This window comes from Stigmatopora nigra, chromosome 3, assembly GCF_051989575.1.
Source record: "Stigmatopora nigra isolate UIUO_SnigA chromosome 3, RoL_Snig_1.1, whole genome shotgun sequence".
NCBI classification, from domain to species: domain Eukaryota; kingdom Metazoa; phylum Chordata; class Actinopteri; order Syngnathiformes; family Syngnathidae; genus Stigmatopora; species Stigmatopora nigra.
In genome coordinates, this window is record NC_135510.1 from 4,833,988 (window position 1) to 4,858,272 (window position 24,285).

The 24,285-nt window shown below is 39.2% G+C and overlaps 1 protein-coding gene and 1 long non-coding RNA gene across 5 annotated transcripts in view; one reads left to right on the forward strand and one right to left on the reverse strand.

Moving 5' to 3' along the window:
* Positions 1-11,844, reverse strand: part of unc13c (unc-13 homolog C (C. elegans)) — an 84,832-nt gene extending 72,988 nt beyond the window's left edge. For all 4 annotated transcript variants that reach the window (XM_077714057.1, XM_077714056.1, XM_077714055.1 and 1 more), the window contains exons 1-2: positions 11,400-11,844; positions 1,276-5,560 (exon numbers count right to left, since the gene is read on the reverse strand). In XM_077714057.1, the coding sequence (XP_077570183.1) occupies positions 1,276-5,383 (4,108 nt within the window). In that variant the 5' untranslated portion in view covers positions 5,384-5,560; positions 11,400-11,844. The remainder of the gene's footprint in view (positions 1-1,275; positions 5,561-11,399) is intronic.
* LOC144194779 (uncharacterized) overlaps positions 1-22,910 on the forward strand; it is a 71,625-nt gene extending 48,715 nt beyond the window's left edge. The window contains exon 5 of the long non-coding RNA XR_013325971.1: positions 22,822-22,910. This is a non-coding gene — a long non-coding RNA (uncharacterized LOC144194779). The remainder of the gene's footprint in view (positions 1-22,821) is intronic.
* The last annotated feature ends 1,375 nt before the right edge of the window (positions 22,911-24,285 follow it).

Genomic DNA, 24,285 nt, shown 5'->3' on the forward strand with positions numbered 1-24,285 from the left:
TCAACTTCATTCTTGCATTCTTTGTCAGCGAGAGGCGTGTTATATATTGAACAGTGACAGCTATTTTTTTCTGCAGTTTTCAGGCAAAGTTCTGTTACTCTCGCACTTATTTATGCATTCATTTTTGGGCTCTGCGAACACAAGTTCACTTAGTGTCTTTTGTAACCTTGGTATAACCTCGAGGGTTTCTGCAGATGGCTGCATGTTTGTGTAATTTGAGCCAGATATTAAGTAAAGTTTGGAAAGGCCCAATAAGAATGCCCTAAATCTTTCAAAGTTTGCGGGGATTCCCTGATGAAAACGGCCTTACTGAATCAGTAGGATTTTAAATCCGGGGGTATCACCTACACAATACCAGAGGCTCTTTTCTCCCAATAACTGCATTTTTCATCACCACATTTTCGGAAGAAATGATGCATTAAGCATAAAACGTGTGTACCTCCTTCAAACTTCACTAGCAGTAGACCTCTATAAATATTCTAAGCAAAGCTGACCTGGTTACAGAATGCCCTTGGGAGCGTGAATTAGCATCTGAATACAGACACTGCTATAGCCAGTTGAAGAAGGGAAATCTGGCAGGGGTGGCAGCATTGCTGAGACTCCCTTCACAGCTCACACACAAACCAGCCAACATGCATCAGAGCACGCTCATGACGAGCACACATCAACTACACAGAATGGAGGCATAAAGCTAATGAGGGGTAGAATATGCATGTGTGCACTACCAATTATGGCACAATTTTCAACATCTGTAGTTAGATGTATCTTTTGTCAGAAGTGTTTTTGGACTCTTTCTAGTGAATCCAAGTAGGAGCAAAGTATTTAACGGTATAGAGGTTTGTTTAATTATGGGATTCTATTCCCACTGTGAGAATTTCACCTCGGTTCATTTGCAGCTTAAAATGTGCATTGCGTATTGCTAATTTAAGGTAATTAGTAAAACAAACCAAAAAAAATTGAAGAATGACTGATTGGGTCTTATGTGCTCTTTCAAATACTTTTTAGGTTGAGTATTATTATAAATACTAGGGCAAACAATTCTTCGTTCAATGTAAGATTTTAGGAATTTCTAATTTATATGGAAGCAAAATTTGGAGTTTAAAGCCCTCAATCATGTGTGGATATTCCATAAAACCCCTGTGAATTGAGAATCATATCATTTATATTAATGTTTTTCCATTATATGTTGCTTTTGGTGACATTGTTCTGGGTGTTCTAAAATGCGTCTTAAATGAAAGTGATAGAAAACAATACGAATTGGAGAAGGAAACCTACCTCCTGCCAAAATCTGTTGTTCCAATTCAGCCATCTGCTTACGGTAGGCCCTCAGAGCAGCCTCTTTAAATGTCGGTCGCAAGCGCTTCTTCGGTGGTGCTTCTGCGGGCTTCTCCTCCGTGATGTCTGTGCTTTTATCTCCCTCAGGTAACTCCACTTTTTCAGAGGTCTCAACAGTCTCCTCAACCATCTCTTCAATCGCTTCCAAATCCTCGTCACCCTCTTCCATCTCCTCTGTTAGGTCATTTTCCTCTGTCTCGTCGGGTTCCTCAACATCCAAATACTCGACCATTGCGTCATACTCGGCTGTGTCCTCAGTCACATTAGTTTCATACTCTTCGCTAAATTCCTCGTCATACTGCTCATCCAACCCGCAGTCGTACTCTAGGACATGAGCTTCCTGGTTTGTGTCATTGTCTCTTGTGGCACTGAAATTCTCAGAGGTCTCAACATTTTGAGGGACGTTATTATCCTGAGAGGCATTGATGTCCTCTAAATCATCGTTATCTTGAGACGGCTCACATTCCTGCTCGAGTTCTTCAGTTTCGTTAACATTAGTCCTGTTTTCCAAATTTGCCAGGACCTGTTCCATCACCTCAACATAGTGGGTCTCACTGTCCTCAGTTTGTTCAACAACTTTCTCCTCAGCACCTTTGATTGCTTCCTCAGCTTTGTAGGGAACAGGTTCTTTATGCGCAGGAGATTCTGGAGCAGATGGTGAGTTGGATGTTGAGATTGTGCGGAAACGGCCCATGAATGTTGAAGAAGGGTTTGTGGGTTCCTCGGGAGGTGGGGGAGCATTCGGTGGCCCGGACTTCCACACAACCTCCAAAGCTGATTTTGCCCTCTGCAGTGTAGAACCAAAGCCAAAACCAAAAGACTTTTCACTTAGGTCTATGCTGAGCCTGCTGCTCCATGACTTTGGCACTTCCTCAACCTTTTCTGTCCGAATCTCACTCTGGCTGCGATACATTGTTGTGGATTTACCTTGAGTTTGGTGAAAGCTGTGATTGACATCAATTTCAGGAAATGTTTCCTTTGGAATTGCTTTTGAGGCAACCTTTGGAGTATCTTTAACAACTACTTTTGGGGTTTCTGGGGAGACTATTTTAGGTGATTGAATTGGGGATGCTTTAGGGGATTCTTTCACAGGCACCTTTGGGGTCTCTTTAGGAACTGGTGCTTTTTTTACGGAAACGCTTAAATCTTTATTTGGTGGTACTTTATTGTTGTTGTTGCTCTCCTTATTCACTACTTTAGGTAACTCTTTTGGAAGTACCGTTACAACTTCTTTGGTGACCTCTTTGGCACCAATTCTCTGTGTGCCTTGTATAGGTGTTTTAAAACTGGTCAGAGGGGATTCCTTAGGGGATTCCTTAGGGGATTCCTTAGGGGATTCCTTAGGAGATACCTTAGGGGACTCTTTGGGGGACTCTTTTGGAGACTCTTTGGGAGTCGATGCTGGGCTCGCGATTGGGGTAATTTTCGGGCTCTCTTTTGGGGACTCTCTTGGGCTTTGTTTCGGTGTCTTTGCCTGGCAAACCTTTGGAATTGCTTTGCTGATCTTAACTGTCTCACTGTTTATGACCTTAGGTACTACTTTAGGTACATCTTCATTGACAGGCTGAGTGGCATATCTTGCTGTTGGTTTAGGAATGTCTTTGAGGGGGACTTGAGAGTTGTCTTTCACTGCTATTCTTTTCTCTCTCACCGGCTCTTTTGCAGTGGCATTTGCTGTCACTTTAGGTGGAGTCTTTGCAGGTACATGTGCAGTCTCCTTTTCTTGTATTCTGGGAGTTGTATCTTTTGACATGATTTTAGTTTGTTTATTGGAAGTTTTAGCTGTAGCTTTTGTCGTTTCTTTTGATGATACCTTTGTACTTTCTTTTGTCACTCCCTTTGAAGTCCCTTTTGCCTGGCGTGCATGTGCTTTAGTAGGCTCACGTTCTACTACGGGATGAATAATGTGGGTGGTTATCGGTGGCAAGGAAGAATCTCTGTTAAGCATCATGAACTCCTCCTCTCCTTCAAATTGCAAATCCACTTCTTGGCATTTTGTTATATTCTCTGGGAAACCTGGAATGGTGGATGGGTCAAATGGACTGCTGACCTCTATGGATACTTCCAAGCCTGAATCAGCACCTTGCTCTATGTGATGCCAGTCTTTCCAAGGTGACAAGTCAGCTTGCAAAGAAATTTGGGATCCACTGTAGTGACTTCTGTCTCCAGACATGCAGACAAGTCCATTACTCACTCCACTGTCAACAGTCTCTGTTGTCTCCATCTCATTGTGTTCGTAAGGCTGATTTCCTTGACTGAGTTGGTGACTGGGGCTACCATACCAAGAGAACGCCATGTCCTCTTGTTTTCTCTGCCACAGTTCTTGATCTGAAGATGATAACAGGGAACAGCCATTGGGCCTTGTGAAGTATTGACTCTCTGAAAAGTCTTCTGAGTATGACTGGCAAAGTTTTGAGCAGTCTGATTCCGAACGACTAAGTTTTGGTGTGGAATAGTCACTCTGAGAGAGCCAACCTGATGTCACATCTGTGTAGTAAGCCTTTCCTTGCTTGTCGGGGTCATAGTAGGAATCATCGGCATAGTGAACTGCACCTGAGTAGCTGGCTTCTTCCCCTGACCGGCTCTGGTCATGAGATCGTCTTTTCTCTGATTTACTCTTGTGAGTAGGCTTCGAGATTACCATTGCATATTTGTTTCTGCTCAGCTCATCTAACTCTTTGTCACTGTCCATTGAATCCCAGTCGTCACTCTCCACTACTTTATCTTTCCCTGAAACCTTAATATCCATACTTTCATAGGTTTGTGAGGAGGACATTGCTTTTTCTTTCCGGTCTTTCCCTTCCCTTGTTAAGCTGTCGGTGGAAACTGTAATACCGGTGCCTTTAAGTTTATAGCATTTTTTCAAGACTAAATCCCTATCTTGCGTCGTTGCGAATATAACAATAATGGGGCGTGGCTTTGCATTGGAACATTCTCGTTGTTGCCCTAACCGGTGTGCAAGCTCGATTTTAATAGTTTTATGGGCATCAGTAAGACCCACTTTGTCTTTTAGTAATTTATATATAAGATGTTCTGTTTTTTCTGACCTTTCTTCGGGAACATTGATGAAACGCAATGTTGAATTATTGGCCTGGTGGCTTATTTGTTTTATGTAGTCATGGATGTCACGTGTTTCTCTTCTTGACTGAACAAATCCCGAGCGAAGTTGCTCGATTTCGCTTTGAACGACTTCCACGCTGCTGGAAATCTCGTCAATCGAGCTCTTTAGGGCATTGACATGGCCACGTAGTTCGGACAGTTCTGTCTCTATTTGGCTGATCCCCTGAAGTTCTTTGAAGATCATTTCCATGACATCTTGCGTCTGATTGATGCAACCTGTAGAGGAAGAACCTGGCTCCAGAGTAGAGCTTTTTTGCTGCCGTCCTGCTCGGTCCAAAGACTTGCTCCGGATGCCGAGTGTTTTCCTCCAGTTGCTCACCTCTGAGTCTGAGGAGACGCATTCCTGACTCTTTTTCCATTTCCTCAATTTGCGAAGGGCGCCAAGCCGAAGCGTGTGGAGACTGGATCGTTCCACTCGCTCACCCTCGGAGCTCCCGTCAGAAGGAGCCAAACTGATAAGGCTCTTCCGGTTCCGTCTTACTGGCATAGTGTGCGACTTATGCTCATCCAGTCTACGGACAGGCTTTGCGTCACTCAGTGTGTCGGAGTAGTTACTGTCGATTGAAATAACCTCGGGAAATATGCATTCATTGTTGTTATTCAAGAAAGGGGCGGTTCTAGGGAGTCCATTCGCAATGGCCACGCGATAACTGAAAGTGGGCGATAGGGATGAGCAGTCGTTCTTGCCGTCGTCGTCTTCCAACGAAACGTTACGTGCTGAGGAACATTTGGAGATCTTTTTAACAGTGGTCCTCACTGTATTAGAAAGAGTTGGATTGTGTGCTTGCAGGTCAGTGGTCAATTTGGTTTGATCCTTAGTTTTACTTCTCTCTTTCTTCTTGATTTGCTTTGCCAATTTCTTTGTAAACATTCCTTTGCAAATCTTTTCAATGTAATCTGATATAATCTTGATGAGGGTAGAAACCATGGATGGCAACGCTGAAGACTCTGTAGCACTAGCAACTGAAGGAGTACAATGACAAGAGACCACTGGTACGATGAGGACTAGCTCAACTTCTTCTTGTGGAGAACGAACCACTTTGCACCAGAACCAACACGGTGAAGGAAATAGCAGTCGTGTTAAAATTCAGGAAAGGATATCCCCCTGAAAGGAGAAAAAGAAATGTTATTTTATCTACACAATTCTCTGTCCTATTGAAATTTAGATTTTTATTCATACAATGAATGAAATGAAAAGGTCACCCAATGTTTGATTTAAAGAAAGAAATACACATTCCAACACGGGATAAAAATGGTGATGTCAGACACAGCAACATCTCCATTTATTGATTATAATAACAAGTATGACTTATTAACTAATTAAACGTTAATGACTTGGAATTCCATTTGTCCCTTATTCAAAGTCATGACGTTTATGGCTCGCTACTTGAATCAATCAAGTGGCGATAATACAATGATGCAGCAGACTATGCATGTAAAGGTGGAGTGCTGAACATTTAAACAGTCTGGGATAGCTGCTGGAGACATTTGTATACCAATGAGCAAAACCAACCAACTGAAAGAGCAATATTTGTCATCCAGGGGGATTTGACAGCTGCTCCACATTAGCCTTGAAATTTGCGGTTTTGAAGTGACAACAATCTCACTACTGGCAAAGACTGGCACACATCAAAAGAGTGGGTACAGCTGTTCAACTAGTTGTTATTCTTTTGGAATGCAAGCATAAAGAATTGACACTATTTCAGTGGATCTCTAAGGTTGAACATGATCAGATTGTCCGAGTAGATTTTTGAGTCATCACTCACTGAAGGAAACGACTAGCATCCTGGAGCAAATTGTGAAATTGTTAAGTTTACAAGAATCTTTACACAACTTGCAAAAAGTTAGGGCTATTTTGCTGCAAGGTGAATTTTCATGATAAACTTAAAATACAGCCTAACCTTTAAAGATTAATTTAAATTAAAGCATCCCTAAATTTATCCCTGGACATTTTCAATGGTCTGATATTTCAGGATATTTTGCACAACTCGCTCATCTCAAATCCGGATAAACTACAATATCTTTGTTAGATCTATAAATGGACTTTTCAAGGATTAAATATTCAATCATGGCCTCAGTCTTGAAAATTTCATACAATTTATGGTCAAGAATTATTACGAAAAAGGTTATTTAGGCACGCCAGGAAACCCAGAAATTCAATTTTTGCATGAGTCAAACAAAACAACATATTTGGCATGCTTTTAGAAAAAAACTGTTTAGGGCCCGAAGATTTTTGAACGCAGCTTGAAAATAAAAGATTTGATATACCTTGACGTTGCTACCCAGACCAAGAAGTGACGTAATTCTGCTGTCACAATTGGTTAATCTGCATGCTACTAAAGGTTTTTCAGGACACCTTTTTAGTTGGCCAATGTCAAGTTAACCTATTAACAGCATTCCTCATGGAGTGCTTTTTCAATTTCAAACATCACAAGCCCTGCAGTCAGAGTCCACCTACACAACTTCTACTAACTGCCCTCCTCTGGAGATGGTGTGGGCAGAGACAGCATGTGATTGGCGTCTCCCATTCTAATCTTAACTTTTTATCGGATCAGAGTGTCTGGGTTTTTATTATATTTTATCATTTTACGATATATATAATTCATAGACACCTGGAGCTATATAACTCCCTTTAAAGTTGGCAAACTTAATCAGCGGGGTACGTCAGAGACACCTTTTGAGATTTTTTATTTTTTTTATTTTTATGGTGAGGCCTTTAAATTAAGTTGCAAAGAATTTCCTAAGGGATATTTTTTGTTCAACTTGATTTCACGTGGGCCGGACCATTTTAGATATAATATTTAGAATTTTATTTTTACATAAATGGATGAAAAGAACTGGATTAAAAGCCCTGAATATTCAGCCTTTTATAGATCTGAAACAATGTTTATTTTAGCTTTTTATCTATATTTTTAGATTTTACAATATGATTTTTGAATTAAAAACAGAAAAAAAATATTACAAATTACAATTATTGATTTAAAAGGGGGAAAATCAAGAAATGTAATATACATCTATACTCCATTTTAATTTGATCCTAAAACTGAAAGTCGAATCTCATAATTTACTTTCCCGGGCCACACAAAATGATGCGGCGGGCCAGATTTGGCCCCCGGGCCGCCACTTTGACACATATGATCTAATCTAAACATCTCACCTCCCTTTGTGACGCTACCTCAAGATTCAAGAAAGCTAGCATATATTATGACAGTGTGTCTATGTGGTTCTATATTGTGGTTTGTGCACGGAAAGAATGCTATAATTGAATAGGATTTGCACAATGAAATGAGTAGAAAAGGGAGGATACGCAAGTCTAACTAATAAGTGAAACGAAATGAGGTGAATTAATGAAAAATGTAGTAAGAGCTTTTAGTCTCAAATCAATTGAGCATATTAGACTAATAATTCCCCACGTTTTGGGGGGTTGGGGTCCACCCTAGTGATATTAGATTGGGCATTTTGACAACACAATGTTGTATGTGACCTAATTCATCGAGTCCTGCTGTTAATGTCAAACTAAACCGTAGGGAACAATTAAGTTGCATGAGAAAAGTTTGTGACCGGACGTTTGGCCGCTGGTCTTTTGGTCGCCAGTCAAATGTACTTAGATATTAAACAATACTTAGATATTGAACTCTCTCTTAGATATGAAACTCTCTCTCTTCGATATTAAACTCTCTCTCATGAATATAATTTTAAGAGCTGGCTTCAAAAGTAAACTCTCCGTCACCATATGACCGGCGACCAAAACGGACCAAAAGCCTGGTGACCAAAAGACTAGCGACCAAACGTCCGGGCACCGAAAAGTTCCATGGAGTATTCATTTTTTCCGTCTAGTTGGTACCATGATAGTAAATGACACTCAACAAACCTTAAGCAGAACACCTAAAACAGTAGTCAGCATGTCTACTTTACACCTGTTAAGCATACAGTTGAGTAATCAAACACCCACTGGCTAGTAAACTATAAAGTTTCTCGTGTTTAATTTGTGCAACATAAAATCCTCTACACTAAAAAAAGCGCTGATCTTAAATGAGTGCTGATTAACAATTGCTCTGCCGCCTCACAGCGCTTCACAAAGCCAACATCCTGACATGCCTGTTTTCCGTTGACAAATGAAGCATTCAGGTTCTTACCCAAGGTAGCAATGCCACACAAATGACTCGATAATATCCTTGCAATATCGCCTGCATTGTCCCGTTAGGAAATAATGACGCAGGAATTAGGCGGAAGGAATGACGGATGACTGTATCACCTTTTGCGGCCCATTTGCATTTTATCAGTCTGACCGCTGCATCCAGCAGACCAGCTTGAAATGTAAAGGTCATTCATTTTCAGCCATAATACCTACGACATGTGAAATGATCTCCCCTTGCCTTCAGCTTAGCTATCCGCGCAAGTACTCATTCTTTCCATAGCATAACCTGAGTGGTTTATGATATTTTTATTTGAATCGTCTTGGTGGGTATAAATTATTAACAATTCCATACAGAGGAGAGAATACAAGATGATTGTTGTTTAGTATAGAGACTTACAATATGCTAGTTGGTGGGTTTATTGATGGTTAAAGTGTTTGTGTGGAATTGATCAAAGAGGTACAAAAAATGGGATGTACTACTTGATGACTTCTCTAGGGACTGTTCAACCGTATGTAGTCAGATTAATGAATGACACAGTGAATGTGAGAAGCTACCAATGGTTTGATTTAATGGCCCCCACAGCTCTAAAAGCATCCCTAGGCAGACAGAATCTTAGTGGGGGGATTATTGTGAGTTAACAGGCAGAAAAGGAATCGACATGCAATCCTGAGATGGAACAATAAGCCTAAAACAGTTTGTTTAAATTAACATATCCTAATACCATTATGTTACACACCTGTATATTCATTCATTTTCCATACTCACAATCCTCACAAGGGTTGCAGGGGTGCTATGAGCCTATCTATTGGTTACTAGCCAATTGCACAAGAAGATGAAATACCATTTACACTCACACTTATTTCTAGGGACAATTTTGAAAGCTCAATCAGCCTTCCATATATGTTTCGGGGATGTGGGATGAAATAGGAGTACCCAGAAAAAGAACCCACATGGGCACAATAACAAATAAATATTGTAATTTGGAATTCATGCAAGGTTTTTTGGGAGAAAATAAAACCAGTATGCCTTAAAATTGGAGTTAAACTTAGCGGACATCCACAAACAAACTGATGTCTATCGTAAAAGCATTTATGGAACTTTCATTAACGTCATAAAATAGTACATGTTACTGTCCTGTCTTGTCAGCACAATATTGCTAAAGCAACAATAAGTTAGCATTAATAATTAAAGCAGAAGGTCTGACTCAGCCCCCACCCCTCACCCCCAGGCAAACACAAAAACATGAAGTCACCATAACCATGCATCATTGGCGTGTGTACATAGTAGTACTCATCCACTGCTAATATGTTAATAAATTAGTTTGACTTGCGTTATTTTAGTTACCTACTTTAATTGTTACCTTATCCGAGCTACATTGAATAAATTGGGCTTGCATCTTGAAGGCTAAAATGAGATTCCTTTATTTGTCATAGTTTGTAACATTTTAATATGTTAAAAGCTTACTAATAATCTATCAAAACATAACAGGATAAACTAAAGCACATTTAAGATTCTACTTTAATTGAAGCTTAGTCAAAATATTGAATGAAGTGGTGCTGTTCTGCCTCATGCAAATAGCAGACATGCTTTTTGTTACCATGACAACCAGAGGTGGAGCTATGACATGTGTTATATATTCTTAATGTTCCCAATGTAGCAACTTTTCTTCTCCTTATGCACCATTTTTTCCTTTAAAAATACAAATAAATCCTGTACCATTTTATGCTGGCTTGGCAACTCTTGGCTTTAATTTCATTTGAGTGTAAAAGAATCCTCTTTTCACATAATTTAGGAATTTAGCACCAGATATTAATCAATGCATATTTAGAATGGAAAATCTCTCTCTATGTAAAGAGTTAACTCGTAGTATTTACTACAGCTATTTATATATTCATTTGAAGCCAAACTACTCCCTTAAAAAGGATGCTCCCATGATCCTAGTGTCCATCTGTTTGACTTTAGTCCAACGGAAATAAAACAAGGGGGAAGCCACCTCAGCCACACCTACTTGCTTGAGTACGCTGTAGGCCATCATCACTAATATCCAGGGACCCATTTCCTCCATTTCCCTTGAGGGCCATCTTTCAAACACTCTATTTGCCAGAGCCTTAAAATATGTGTGCCACCCTCTTGAAGGCATGCTAACCCATTTCTCCCAATGGCCAGATTGGGGTCATCTGTCCTCATATTTTGGATAGGGGTTGGGGGGGTGGCAACACGTCGTAGATAATATGCATAAGAGTTACGTCATGTCTCCCGAAGCACATGATCTGGGATTACGGCAGAGTGTAGATGAATGTGGGCGTGTGCGTGGCATCTCGCACATGCATGCACACACATGTGCATGATTGCATTCTGTAGCAACCGACAGTGCGAGAGATGGATAAAGAGAGAGGGAGAGAATGAGAGAGAGTGAGAGGACCACACCACTGTGATGGAGGGGAGGGGGTAGCATCTTCAGATCATATTGACTATGTTTTAAATCTGCATTTGCCTCATGAACCAAACCAAAAAATCACTATAATGGCTTCCTTTTAAGTCTCGGAGTGGAAACGGTACACATGTTATGGTATCAGCGAAAGAGGGAATGCAAAGCATGTGCACCGTTTTTTCTTTTTTCTTGAAATAATGAGTGTAATTTGCATGATCCCGCTGCATTCCGGTCAAGCGGCATGTCATGGATGGATGATGGGGCCACAGAGAGAGAGAGAGAGAGAGAGAGAGAGAGAGGGTGGTGGTGCGAACAAGGAACGGAATGAAGTCCATTCATTCTTACGCATGCAACACGCACGTAAAAAAAAATACCTGCTGATGCCAAGCTCCCTTGCAGGACGCTGGTGGTTGTGTCGGTTCCGAACCCCTGCGTTCAAGTGAGTGCCGATCGGCGATGTTGGCGAGGTGAGGGGAGGAGGGGAAGAGGAGAGGGAGGGGAAGAGGGCGGCTGGGTGCGCAGCTGCCTGCTCACGGGAGGCTCTCAAAGCAGCGGCATCATGGTCGCCGGGCGCCTGGCAGACAGCACACAGCCGCACCTCCGCGCCTCTCCTCCTCCATGCTTCACTTTCTGACTCCTTACCAAAAATCAAAAGGAAAAATAAGAGTCTACTCCAACCTCCTCTTCTGGGTCACGTGTAGTCCGAAAAGCTAGATGCAGATGGGTTTTTGGTAGTAGTGGTAGTAAGTGGGAGAGGCAGACAGCAATGCTGCTGCTGATGGTGCTGATGCTGCTGCTGCTGCTCTTGCTTCTACTCCTTACTGCCCAGACTGAGGCTCTACTCCCCTGCTTGGAGAATGTCTGTCCCCTCCCTTGCACGAGACTCACACTCTCTCTCTCTCCATCCTCCCTCGTTCTCCTTTACTCTCGCGCTTTCTTTCTCTCTTGCTACCCCGTTTTTTGTGGGGTGTGTGAATGGCTTGTATTTCTGATTATGCAAAGAGTAGAATAGGGCTAATTAAAGATAAATATTTAGGTGTGGGTGTATATTTTGTTTTTCTAGGTCATAGGTAGGACAAAATATCAATATATGGGGCATGTTATGGACAGGTCATGTTCGGTTCTTATGGTGTTATAAGAATGGAACATGATTTAATATGTTTGTATTAAAGGAGCAATGGCTGATTGGTTGTCAGAAATTTTGGAGGGTTGCTGATTGGTTAAGAATGAAAGATAGAGCTGATAGTGTCTTTTGAGCGTGTCCTGAGTCTGTTAGCTGTGTTAGCCTGTGAGTATTTGGTTAAGAGATTTGTAGAGTTGTTGTTTTTTAATATATGAGTGCATTTGTTGGAATTTTTTAAACATTTGCAAGCACAATGTAATGCTAATGGTTCTTTGTGTTTGCGTTCATGCAGAACTAGAATTTGTGTTAATTATTTTGCAGTGCGTTTTCAGAAAATACTATTGTTTAATTCACTTTGGCTATTGGTCTAGAAAATGTTAGATTGGAAGTCAGGCTTATTTACATTTAACTTGGCTAAAAAAAATAGCCCAAAAGAGGGAACAATGGAGGGAAAGGGTAAGAAGGCAAGATAAAATATAGTGTAGGATACATGGCTGATGACTAACTATCGTAAAAATTACGAGTTGGTTAATTTGTTAAACGCAATTACTGCAAGATATAGTGAAGATATAACTGCAGTAAATATTTTGCATGAAAACACTTCAAGGTCATGAATATTAAACAACCCACTAAAAAGTGGTCATTTTCGAGGAGAATGAGAGGACATGAGTTCATTTTATGTGATAGCAGATAAGGGATGATAATGATAGTCCATTTTCTGTGATTTACATAGTAATGATTATTTTGTTGTCTTGTTTTTTAGAGAAAGTGACTTAAGGAGTTTGAACTTATTAAATGCTGGATTGGATGAGATTGCATGCGCTTTGCAACTTCCATTTTGTCATTATTAATATTAAAAAATGGTAAAGGTCAGTATAATTTAGAGTATACTGAAAGAAAACAACCAAAAAAATAGTTTAGTAGTTAGAACATCCTTCGACTCAAGCAATATTTACACAAAGCAGACTTTGACATTCAGCCAAGTACAAGTGCATGCAAAAAGAAATTTCATTCTGTTTGGCCCGGCACCAAAATCACAATTAACTAGTGTGGCCACCTCTAAATTTGATGTGCTGGAAACCACTTATTTATGTATGGGAATGCATTGTTGTGCTGGAAACCCTAGTTATTTATTTAATGCATTGGAATCACACGACACTGACAGTTGAGGCGAACATAAACCAAGTACCACCCTAATGCTGCTATACTTATATTTATTTTTACTTTTCTTGTTGTCATTGGCCAATTTTGAAGCCGGCAAATGCCCGAAAGCACATGTGTCAAAGTAGCGGCACAGAGGCCAAATCTGGCCCGCCGTATCATTTTGTGTGGCCCGGGAAAGTAAATGATAAGTGCCGACTTTCTGTTTTAGGATCAAATTAAAATGAAGAGTATTGATGTATATTATATTTCCTGATTTCCCCCCTTTTGAATCAATAATTGTAATTTTTTAATCATTTTTTTCTGTTTTTAGTTAAAAAATAATTTTGTGAAATCATAAAATATATTTAAAAAAGATAAAATAAACATTATTTCTATCTATAAAAAAAGAATTTTCTGGGTTTAATCCAGTTCTTTTAATCCATTTATTTAAAAAAAAAAATCTAAATATTATATCTAAAATGGTACAAGCATTTCTTATAAATATGACATTATGATTTTCATGTGTAGAGTCCCAAAATCTAATCCAATGTCGACACACTTTAATCCAGAGTAAACACAAGCAATATTCTCATTACGCCAACATTAATTGCTCATTGGTCATGCACACATTCCGGTGTATTGAATAAAACCCAGGGTCACAGTGTAAATTTAGCATTTCACAAAATAATTGTATTGATAGAGGACATAGTTTTAAAAAAAAGTAGCTAGTGGGAAAGTCAATTAAAACATCTGCTTTGATCTTCTTTAAATGTGGTACGCACAAAAAAAAAATAGGGCAAAATTCAACCATTATACTATCATGAGGGGTGGGTTAATAGTGCTTTGCAAGCTTGAGAATATCATACTTGTACAAAAATTATATGCATAAAGCATTTTTGGAAGAAAGCTATTAAAATTGGAGAATGAAGTGAACTTGAGTTTAAACCTTCATGTCATTTGTAGTTTCGGTAGTTCTGGACAAATTACAAAATATCGTTCATTTCATCATCTTTTAGACGTGCTATTTTAATAAATTATGCATATTGTCTAAAATGTATCAGCAACAATTGTTAAAAATATCAAAATTTCTTCAGGTGAGATAGAATTGATTGGGTTACATGTGTTCATTATATTGCATGAAATAATGTAAAGGTTCTCAAATCATTTCATGGCTGTCAAAATAGCAGCAAATATTGTGTTATTGTTCAAAGACTCAATCTTGTATTGTCATGCCATTGGTGCGTAACATTTTCTAAGAAATCTTCTAAACTGACCTGATTTGTTCATTTGACTTTAAGTAATGTAGAAAATTCAGGCTTATGCCACTGATAAATACCAAAAGCGTAGCTGTTTGTGTATTTAAACATCTAAAAAATGATTCATGACGATATAGTTTGTTACCGAATAAAATCTTCGCTTTTCGCTACTCATTTTCTTACGCTGTTTCTTCTTTGCTTCCATGGATGCTATATGCTGCCCCACACAGGTCAAGTTTGGTACTACACCAAATAGCTGGTTTAAGAAAATGAAAACCCCATGTTTAAAACTCACGAGCTGTCATTGACAGCACTAAACCTGAAATCCATTTTGACTGGTAGACGCTGTCAGCGAATGATAGCGCTCAGCACTCCAAATCCAAATGGATTTGACATCCAGCACTGTCTAGACCACTGAAAGATGAAGATTGATAGCCAGTTCCCCGAGTTTAAAAGTACCGGATGTCATGGCCGTCTTCACCACTTATACATATACATCAAACAATGCCTGAAACCTTTTAGCAAGCGAGAATGCAATCAACCTCTTACTATTTGGGGTCTTGGCAAAACAGAATCACAATGCTTGTAGATCACGTTTACAAGATGGCCTCCAACCTAGAACACGTAGTAATTTATACCAGCTGTTTAGGTACAATTGACAAGGTATCTTGTCAATAGGGTGGCCCGGCGGATAAGTGGTTAGCGTGTTGACCTCACAGTGGGGGGCCTGGGTTCAAATCTGGGTTGGTCTACCTGTGTGGAGTTTGCATGTTCTCCCCGAGGCCTGTGTGGGTTTTCCCTGGGTCTTCCGGTTTACTCCCACATTCCAAAGACATGCATGGTAGGCTGATTGGACACTCAAAATTGCCCCTAGGTATGAATGAATGGTCTTTTCTCTCTTTGTGCCCTGCGTTTGGCTGGCGACCAATTCAGAGTGTCTCCATGTGCCTGAAGTCTGCTGGGATAGGCTTCAGCACCCCCCACGACCCTTTTGAGGATAACACGGTTCAGAAAATGAGACGAGATGACATTTGTCAATCTCTATTCTCTAAATAAAATCTCCATGTTTGAATCTTTGAACAAGGCCTTCATTTTATGCTGACATTTAGGAAATACATTATGCGATGGAATTTTCCGTACTTCCATCTCCAGTCCTTTTTTCGTCAGTTTGCCTTCCTCTGGCAGCCACTAATTGTAAGGCCTCTTGGGGAAGTCACAACCCTCCCTCCCTTTTTCTTCGCTGTCACATGGGTGGATGGAAGATGTTCGGGGGTGGGGGGGCAGCACTATGCTACGTGGTTTGTGTGTGGCCCCCTTTCACCCCCTGCTGGCGACTGCTATTACTGCATTCTCAAACAAATCGGACCCATTTGATGATTTTTCATTCTGCAAAACATTCAGCCAATGATTTATTTAAGCGCTATGACATGCTTCACTTCAAGTCTAATGCGCTCTAGAGTTGGCTAATGTGTCGAGTAGTTGTGTCTGAGAGAGATAATAATAGAGGAATTCAGTTGTGGAATATTAGTTTTGTCAGTACAAATCAATTCTTTCTGTCTTGTCTTTTGTGTGTGTGTCTAGCTCGCTACGTAATATCTGCTCTCACTTTTTTTTACTTCGTTTTTGTAGTTGCAGAGTAACACTCAAATATCTGTGATTACCCCTTGGCTTTTATTTCCATATTGAGTTTATTTCCCACTGTTTCCAAAGTTATTAAAGTTGACTTCAAGCGCTATTTTTTTCCGCTGTTGACTAGGGAAATAAAGTGAAGCCGTTTCTCTTATTACAATGAATTTGCAGCTCAATGTTGGAAGGTAGCAGAAAATCCACAACAACCCTCGACTACACTCTCTCCAGTGACCATTTAAATTCATTCCAAAACCACTTAATCTGGATTTATTAAGCATTCATTTGCCTTGACTCCAACCAGTCCCAAGTGAAACTAGAGTTCCAAGCGGTTCCGTTTATTTTATTAACTGTACAGGCAGTTGGAATACTGTGTAGTGTGTTATCAAGCAGAAACAGCTGCATCTCCCAATGGTGGGTCAACCCTGTTGTCATGCCAAACCAAAAGGTAAATAGAGCTGGGTTGAGTTTTGCTGGATGCACACAAAACAAAGTTGTGCCTCATTGCTAAAATAACTAAAGCAATTGAGTTAATACAGAAAAAAACTTACTATGTATATACTTGTATGTATATGTATGGATAACGTACATTAGCACTAGTAATCTAAAATGCAATCTTATCCAAGGTATTCCAATGACAAACCAAATTTTGAGTATTAATATTTAGAGGTTTCAAAAAACTCATTTAAACCCATTTTCCATTTCCCCAACCTTAAACATGTCACCATTAAAACCCAATTGAGTGTTCAGCTCACTCTCCAAAACCATTTTAGTCATAAAAAGACGTCATAATACTCTTCCATTCAAATTAGTCAACCTGTGAATCAGTTATATTACTGCTTTAGTATTTTAATAACACAGTTGAATTGCTTCCTATTGCCACTCCATTCATAACGCCCTCTTATCAGTTCTCTTCCTTGTTTTAATTAGATTGGACTGCGAGTAATAATCTGCAGTCATTTCGTATTTTAGGAAAAAAGTAGCCATTTTTTAATCCTACTTTTAAAATCTTAAAGGTGACCAACAAGGCCATTAGATTTTGGCTTAACTGTCAGTGTGTGATACAACAGTGCCAAAAAAAAAAAAACGTAACCACCGGCTATTCACATTCAGTTCAAATACACTCCAAGGCTGTTTTGCACCGTGACTTTTTGCATTCCCCAAGGTTGCACTTTCAGAGCCACAAAGCTTTCATCTCAACACATAAGAAACACACAACTACACACACATATATACTGTATACCGTACATAATCGCTCAACCGTCTTCCATGACAGACCTTTGTCCTCTTGAGGCACGAATGTAGAAACATCACCACTAATGAGACAAGCAGATGGCCTTTATGTTGGTCCTTTCGAGGTTCAAATCCCTCTGTTGAAGCGTGGAGGGGCTTGCGTAGCATTAAATCTATCACGTGCTCGCTGGCTTAAAGGGAAAAAAAATGTTTCATTTATGATGAAAGGAACCCCAAGTCACTGGGAGATAACTCAGCGGGTGACACAACACATGAATGTTCGGTGCCTTGAGCTTCTCTGGGCGCATTTTTTTTTGGGCCATTTGCTCATAGCAAAATGATTCAAAAAATCTGAAGGTTGTTGATAAAATAGACACTCGTTGGATAGCGTGTTAAATTAACTGATGCAGAAAGCTATTAGAATTTTTGGTGCATCGCTTTTGTAATTCATTCATTTTCGGAACCACTTATCTTCACAAGAATTGTAGGAGGTGCTGGAGCATATCCCACCTAGCTATGGGAACCAGGTAGAGGACACCAGCCAATCACAGGCCACTAGGAGATGGGCAACCTTTTCATGATCACACTGATAACATGGGGGCAAATTATAGAGAGTTCAACCAGCCTACCCTGTTTTTGTAGGGTAGGAGGAAAACCCACACAAGCCATGGGGAGATTATGCAAATTTACACAGTGAGGACCAACCTAGGATTTAACCCTCGTCCCCAGAACTTTGAGGCAGATGCGCTAACCACTTTCTATCTGTACGCCCACATTAGTTTTTTTAATTATTTTTTTTATATACTGATATTATCATTCATATTCATTGCATTGCAAATACAAGAAACAATCCAGCACAGTATATTTCCACTACTATAATTGTCAAATATCAATTTTAGACTTAATTTTAATTAATTGTAGCTGAGGCTCTTTAAATTATGTAAAAAAAAATCATCTTAAATAAATTAGACTGTCCCATGTTGTGGAAAAATATAGTATATAATAGTATTTGACTGTTATTCATTATCCAAAAACTTTGCTCCCACCCATTAAAAGTATTACTTTGCCTCATACAAAGAGCAGAGCTCAAAGGACTCTCCTCAAAAGTCATGTTGGGACGTTTCACACAGACTTGCATTTATGAGGAACCAATGTGAATTCCTTCAAGTACCCCACACAGCTTTTTTTAGTCATGCCAGATCACAGAATGGCAGTAACCCAGGTTTTTGAGACAGCATTCAAAGATCGAGCGTATTCTTGGGATCGTCGGAATGTGATAGAGATGCTCTCGGATCAATAGATGGGTGCTTAAGTCCTTGGCAGAGTCGGAGCCCGTTGTCTACTTTGCTCGGCTGCTGCATTGCAGATAAAAACTTGTTTGCGTGACACCTTTTGTGGCCTTCAAACACGGTCGTGTGAGAAATTCTACACAAAATTATGTAGACACGCCAATCTCAAGCTTGGTTTATATTGTCCTTTATAAATTTGGCATGTTCTTCCTATTGCTTGTGTGGCTCTGATGTTTGTATTTCTTGAACTTCTTTGTGGTGTCCAATTCCCCCCCCAAGAAATATTATATTGGTACAGCTTTGGCCACGACCATAATTTAGTTGTAAGTATTAATCGGTATGCAGAGCACAGAGATTGTATGAAAACACTGTGAGGTTTTAAATTAGGCTACTAAGCCTGATTTCATACAATTAGTGCTCCAGGTCTCAATTAGAGATTGTGCATGAATTAATGTTTCAATCAGGGTTTGGATTTCAGTGTATGCCTTGATGCCTGTGTTAAATTAATAAATTGGTCTGGGGTTTGTGGTGATAATGACCCAACGCAACAAAGGGGAGGAACTGTAATCTTCACATCGTATTTTAACAATAGAAATGGGTTTAACACGAATTTTACCGACATCTAAATGCTCTATTCATGAAAACTACCTGAAAAGAATCAAAATTCCAACTAAACAAGGAATACTCAGGAGAAAACGACAATCACCACTAGAGGAATTCTCGACAAAATCTGCAGGACTTGAGACAGAAGCACCAACAAAAGGAACAAATATGAAAAGAGGGAAATCAGGGAACTAGCTACAAACTGAGGACACAGGTGGTTACAGCGAGATAATAAATTGGCACAAGTAGCCAGGCTGACGAGAACAGGTGGCGATAAAAACCAAGATGAACAAAAATAAAAAGACCAATCATAGTCGTGAAAGTGATATATTATATAATAACAGGTATCACATATTTCCTTTTCTTGGTACGCTTATTTTTTCCTGTTACTTTTGAGGAATACAGAATTCCCATTGGCTTTACTGACTGATGTCACATCAGGCAATGACTTCTGCTCTAGGGGGTCTCCCTTCCTTTTTTGAATATTTATTTCTCTTTATCTCCCAGCATGCTCTGTGTTTCTCATTATCTCGCTCCCACAGCCCTGCTGTGCGTTTTAACGGCAAACAGGAAGTTCTTTGCTGACATGGCGAAGCCCCTGACACCATAGTCTTTGAGCTCATGTTAATAATAGTCACTCCCTTGCTCTCTCTCTCTCTTTCTCATTGTGGAAGTATTAGGCGTCCACACCTTAGCACGCTTCTATGTGCGTGTGGTGTCCCTTGTAAAGGGCAAGGCGGCATTTTATTATCATTTTGTGCGTATAGTATTTATGAGCTGAAATCATATGCAGGCTCATTATAAGCCGAGTCCTGTGCTTTGTTAGAAAGGGTATATTTGTGGACCCTTATGGCTGATCTTGGTGCAGAGGTGTCAATTTCAGTTTCGTTAGAGGGCCATATTTTTGCCAGTTTGATATCATAGAGGTCTGGGCAGTTAATTTTTGGCTATAAAAAGATAACTTAATGGCTGACATTGTCCCAGTCAAAATGGATAGGATGTCTAATAACCATCAATGGCACTGAAAATTGAGCATTCACTGCCAGTTTAAGGGAATTGGACCTTGATTGTTGTTAATGGCTGGTAGGAAGTCAATTTTGGGTCAGTTTCATGACATTTTAGGGTGCTTGAGGTCATTTTCTGTAAATCTTGGATCATTTCGTATTGACTTTGCGGGAATTTCCGGGCTAGGTGGTGTTTCTGCTGATTTTTGGCTATTTCCAGATTAGTCCTTGTTGGTTTTGGGGCATTTTAAGTTTCCTTGATAACACATTGGCTGCCATTGCCAGTGCAGTTTTGACTGCAGGGGGAGAAAGAATGTGACTGATAAGAGATTCAGCAATCCGTGGGTCAGATTGGAAACTTGATTTGTTTCATCTAGAAAAGCATGTACAGTAATCCCTCAATTATCGCGACTTCACTTATCGCAAATTCACGACTTCACATTTTTTTCTGCTATTGATTATGACAATTTATCTTTTAAAGTTCATAAAGTGAAAATCCATGCTGAAACTTTTAAAACGAAAGCCACTCTTGCTGCTAGGACTCAACACTGACATAAAAAAATGTATTTAATAGGGGTGACTTGACTGAGCCCTTCCTAATTGCCTCAATTTGCAAGCGGACAGTCCTTAGTTATCCATGTCTTTAAATAAAGCACTTTCTTCCACGTTTTACATCGATTCCCATCCTGATATTTTATTAATTCCATTGGGATTTGTTTTTAAATAAAAGGGATATCGCGACAAACTCCCTCTGTGGGTTGACACCATAATATAGAATCATAATTTGACCTATATTTCAGGTAGTCCATATTTGTAGGCTATCCATATAAGACACGGATGTTTGTTCATGCGTCGTTCCTTGCCGCAACAGACTAATTATGCTCTAGCATACATGATGAATGTGGTCCCACTTTGATTTAGTTTAACAATGCTTTTCAAGTATTCATAGCATCACCGTCAACATACACATGGAGCGCACCTCCATTTCTCTTGAGAGCAATTATCACGGACTTCTACGGCTTGGACCCTAGTTATTAATCTCTTTGTCGACTTTGCCGCGACACTACAGCACTTTCTTTCGTTATTTACAGGGTGAGCCAGAGCCGGTGGTTTTTACTGCAGCTTATAATGGGAGGCGCAAATAAGGCTACATGGAGAAAAAAAACCCATGAATTGCCCACCATTTCCAATCGTTGAGGGATGATCAACCCGATGACTAGTGGAGTGCTTCAATGGCAATATAATAATACACTTAAGAGACCCTTGTTGAGGCTTATCTTTTAGTTTTCTTTAACAAGTGTTGGTGAGGTGACTAGTTTAGGGTCAGAGTGCAGAATGTTGAGGATGCAAAAACCAGATTTTTCTGCATTTATGGTCTTTTGGCGTGTTTCTTTCATGGCGCTTGTTTAAAATGTGAATGAAACCATTCATTCAATAGCAATCGTGTATAAAGAGAATGCGGAATATCATGATTAGTCCTATTTGGTTCTAAGATGCTGGCTTTGTGAGCACATTATTATGCAGCCAATGGAAAAAGTCCAGCTAAAAGCCATCTGTCATGGTATCACCTCCGTGTGTTTTCCGAACCCCTGTTGCCCCTAGATTTTCATTTTCAAATATTTGGAAGCTGAAGCTCTAAACACTTCACACTCTACAAACCTATGTACCATAACTACTAGGATTTTGCATAATATTTCCATCCATTTTTTTTAAATAATTTAGCTTTTATAATTTTTTTGTGTAGGACCTAATGGGACATAGCTGTGAGCACTCTGCTCAGCTGCTGCTGATTCCTAGATTGCTTTATAAGGGAAGCAGATTCTCAGAAGCCTCTTGAAAGTACAAAGATTCACACAACCAGTGGGCTGTGTTGGGATGTGTGTATATATATATATTTATATAGTGAGTCTTGATTTAAATAGCTCAGATTAACAGACATTTACTAAATGTATCAAAATAAAAGCATTTCATTTAGAGGTGAGTCCACCTTCCATGTTGATACATACACTTTTTGGGTTCCTCATCCTAAATGAATTGAGATATTTATTTATTTTTTATTTTTTGAGATGAAACTATAACTCAAGTTGAACAAATTTGTTTTGAATTATCCATACACCATATATTTTTTTGCATGACTCATTCCATTTGGCCAGAAATGTGAAGTGATCATTATTTTAAATGGAAGTAAATCAGATGAATTCATTCATATTTCCTTAAAAAGCCAATCTCTTAATATGGTGGCCAACCTTCGAGATGCTCAATATATTATTCGTCAGTGCAATGCAAGCTAATGAAACCCATAAACTAAGGGAAAAAAACAGTTTCTTGATATTTTCAGTGACTTTTTTTTCTTCTTCAAAGATTTATCTGTGGTAAGTTCTTATCTTTTAATGGGCTCGTGGGTGTGCGAATGAATTTGCAAAAGCTAGTGATATTAAGAAAAATAAAAGACAGTTGAAAATTAGTATTTTTATATTGGCTTTGTTTGACTCTTGGTCTTTTTTGTTTTTTTTTTGTAGGAAAAGACACATTTTAATTGTGTCCTGCCATTGACAATAATATGCATCCAATTTATTTGAACTCTGATGGGCTGGCAACAAATCGTCACTGAGGAAGTAAGTAAAAATGCATTGCGTAGTGTATTTTATTAATGTGTGTTCTTAAAAGAGTAAATTTGCTTACCGTGGCTGTTACAACTCATTCTTATCAACAACAAAAATCTCTATCATGGCTTTTCACTCCAAACTATATAATACTTTGTCATAATTCAAAAGTTGTTAGGACATAAAAACAGAACTACTTTCAATTTCTGGAAAAAAAATACTACTAATTTATACTTGAAACACTATATTCAACCTAAACTCAGAAAAAAAGGCTAATGAAATATTTACTGTGCTTTAATTTTACTCTTCTTGGGTTAGCAAATCTCTACAAAAATGTCTACCAAGGATTTTAACCCCCCATAAAACCTTTACTTTGCCATCATTGCCATGTAGTTATGACATAAAATCATTGCAACCTTGTAGTTTCTGCAAAAAAAACACTGTCTTAAACCTGTAACTGGAGATGCAACATGGTATATTTACTGCTGTTTGATTTCACATTTGATGGAAGGGCAGATTATCCACACACACAGGCTTGTTTTCAAGCAATCAAATGTCATATTTCCATATGATTTCCCCTTTAATCCACATCAATGATTGCGTTGACACCACAACTCCATAGCAAAAGGATTCTTCCGATTGAAAGACGCCACATGCTCCATATTGCGGAACCACGCCAGGATTTCACTGTATAAACGCCTACCTCTTTGGTACTGGATGTTCTCTTCTAAGGTGCTCTTCTGTTGTTCACTGCCTTCTACATCCCTTCAGGCGCTTGGAGCCATCAGATGTCATTTATAGAAATTATGGATCGGGTGAATGGATTGCGACCGCCAGCCAAGGTCGTTTATCATTATATATCCAAATGCAGATTTGCCCTACACAACCGCTCAGTTTTTTGGTTTTAAGGGTGGTACTTGCATGCCGATTTTTTTTAATCTGATGGGTGCATTGGTTTGATTAGTATCGTCATTCAGTTCTATTCTTGGTTGATATGGAGTTTTGGGATGATGTGATTGAGTGGTTTGAAATTGGTTGTTAGTTTCTCGTCTTAAGATTTCAGAAGTAGTGGAAGTCTTGGTGAGATTTTCTTGGTTCTTCTTTCTTGAACAGGAATTGGTGACAAAATAGGGATATTCATGATCAATATGTTGCTTTATGTGTGCTGTTTTGGAATCAAGTGGGAGTACCTGGAAAATTATTATTTTTACAACTTAAGCAATCATCCTTGCAGGTTAGATAGGGTTTTTTTCCCCCTTGAAATTATATTTATTTGGTGTTAAAAGTATGATGCGGCTTTTGTAAAAATTAAGGGTGGGATTGCGTTTTAACTGCAGATTTACATTTGCCTAAAGAAATGAAGTATACCTCTTTTTTAAG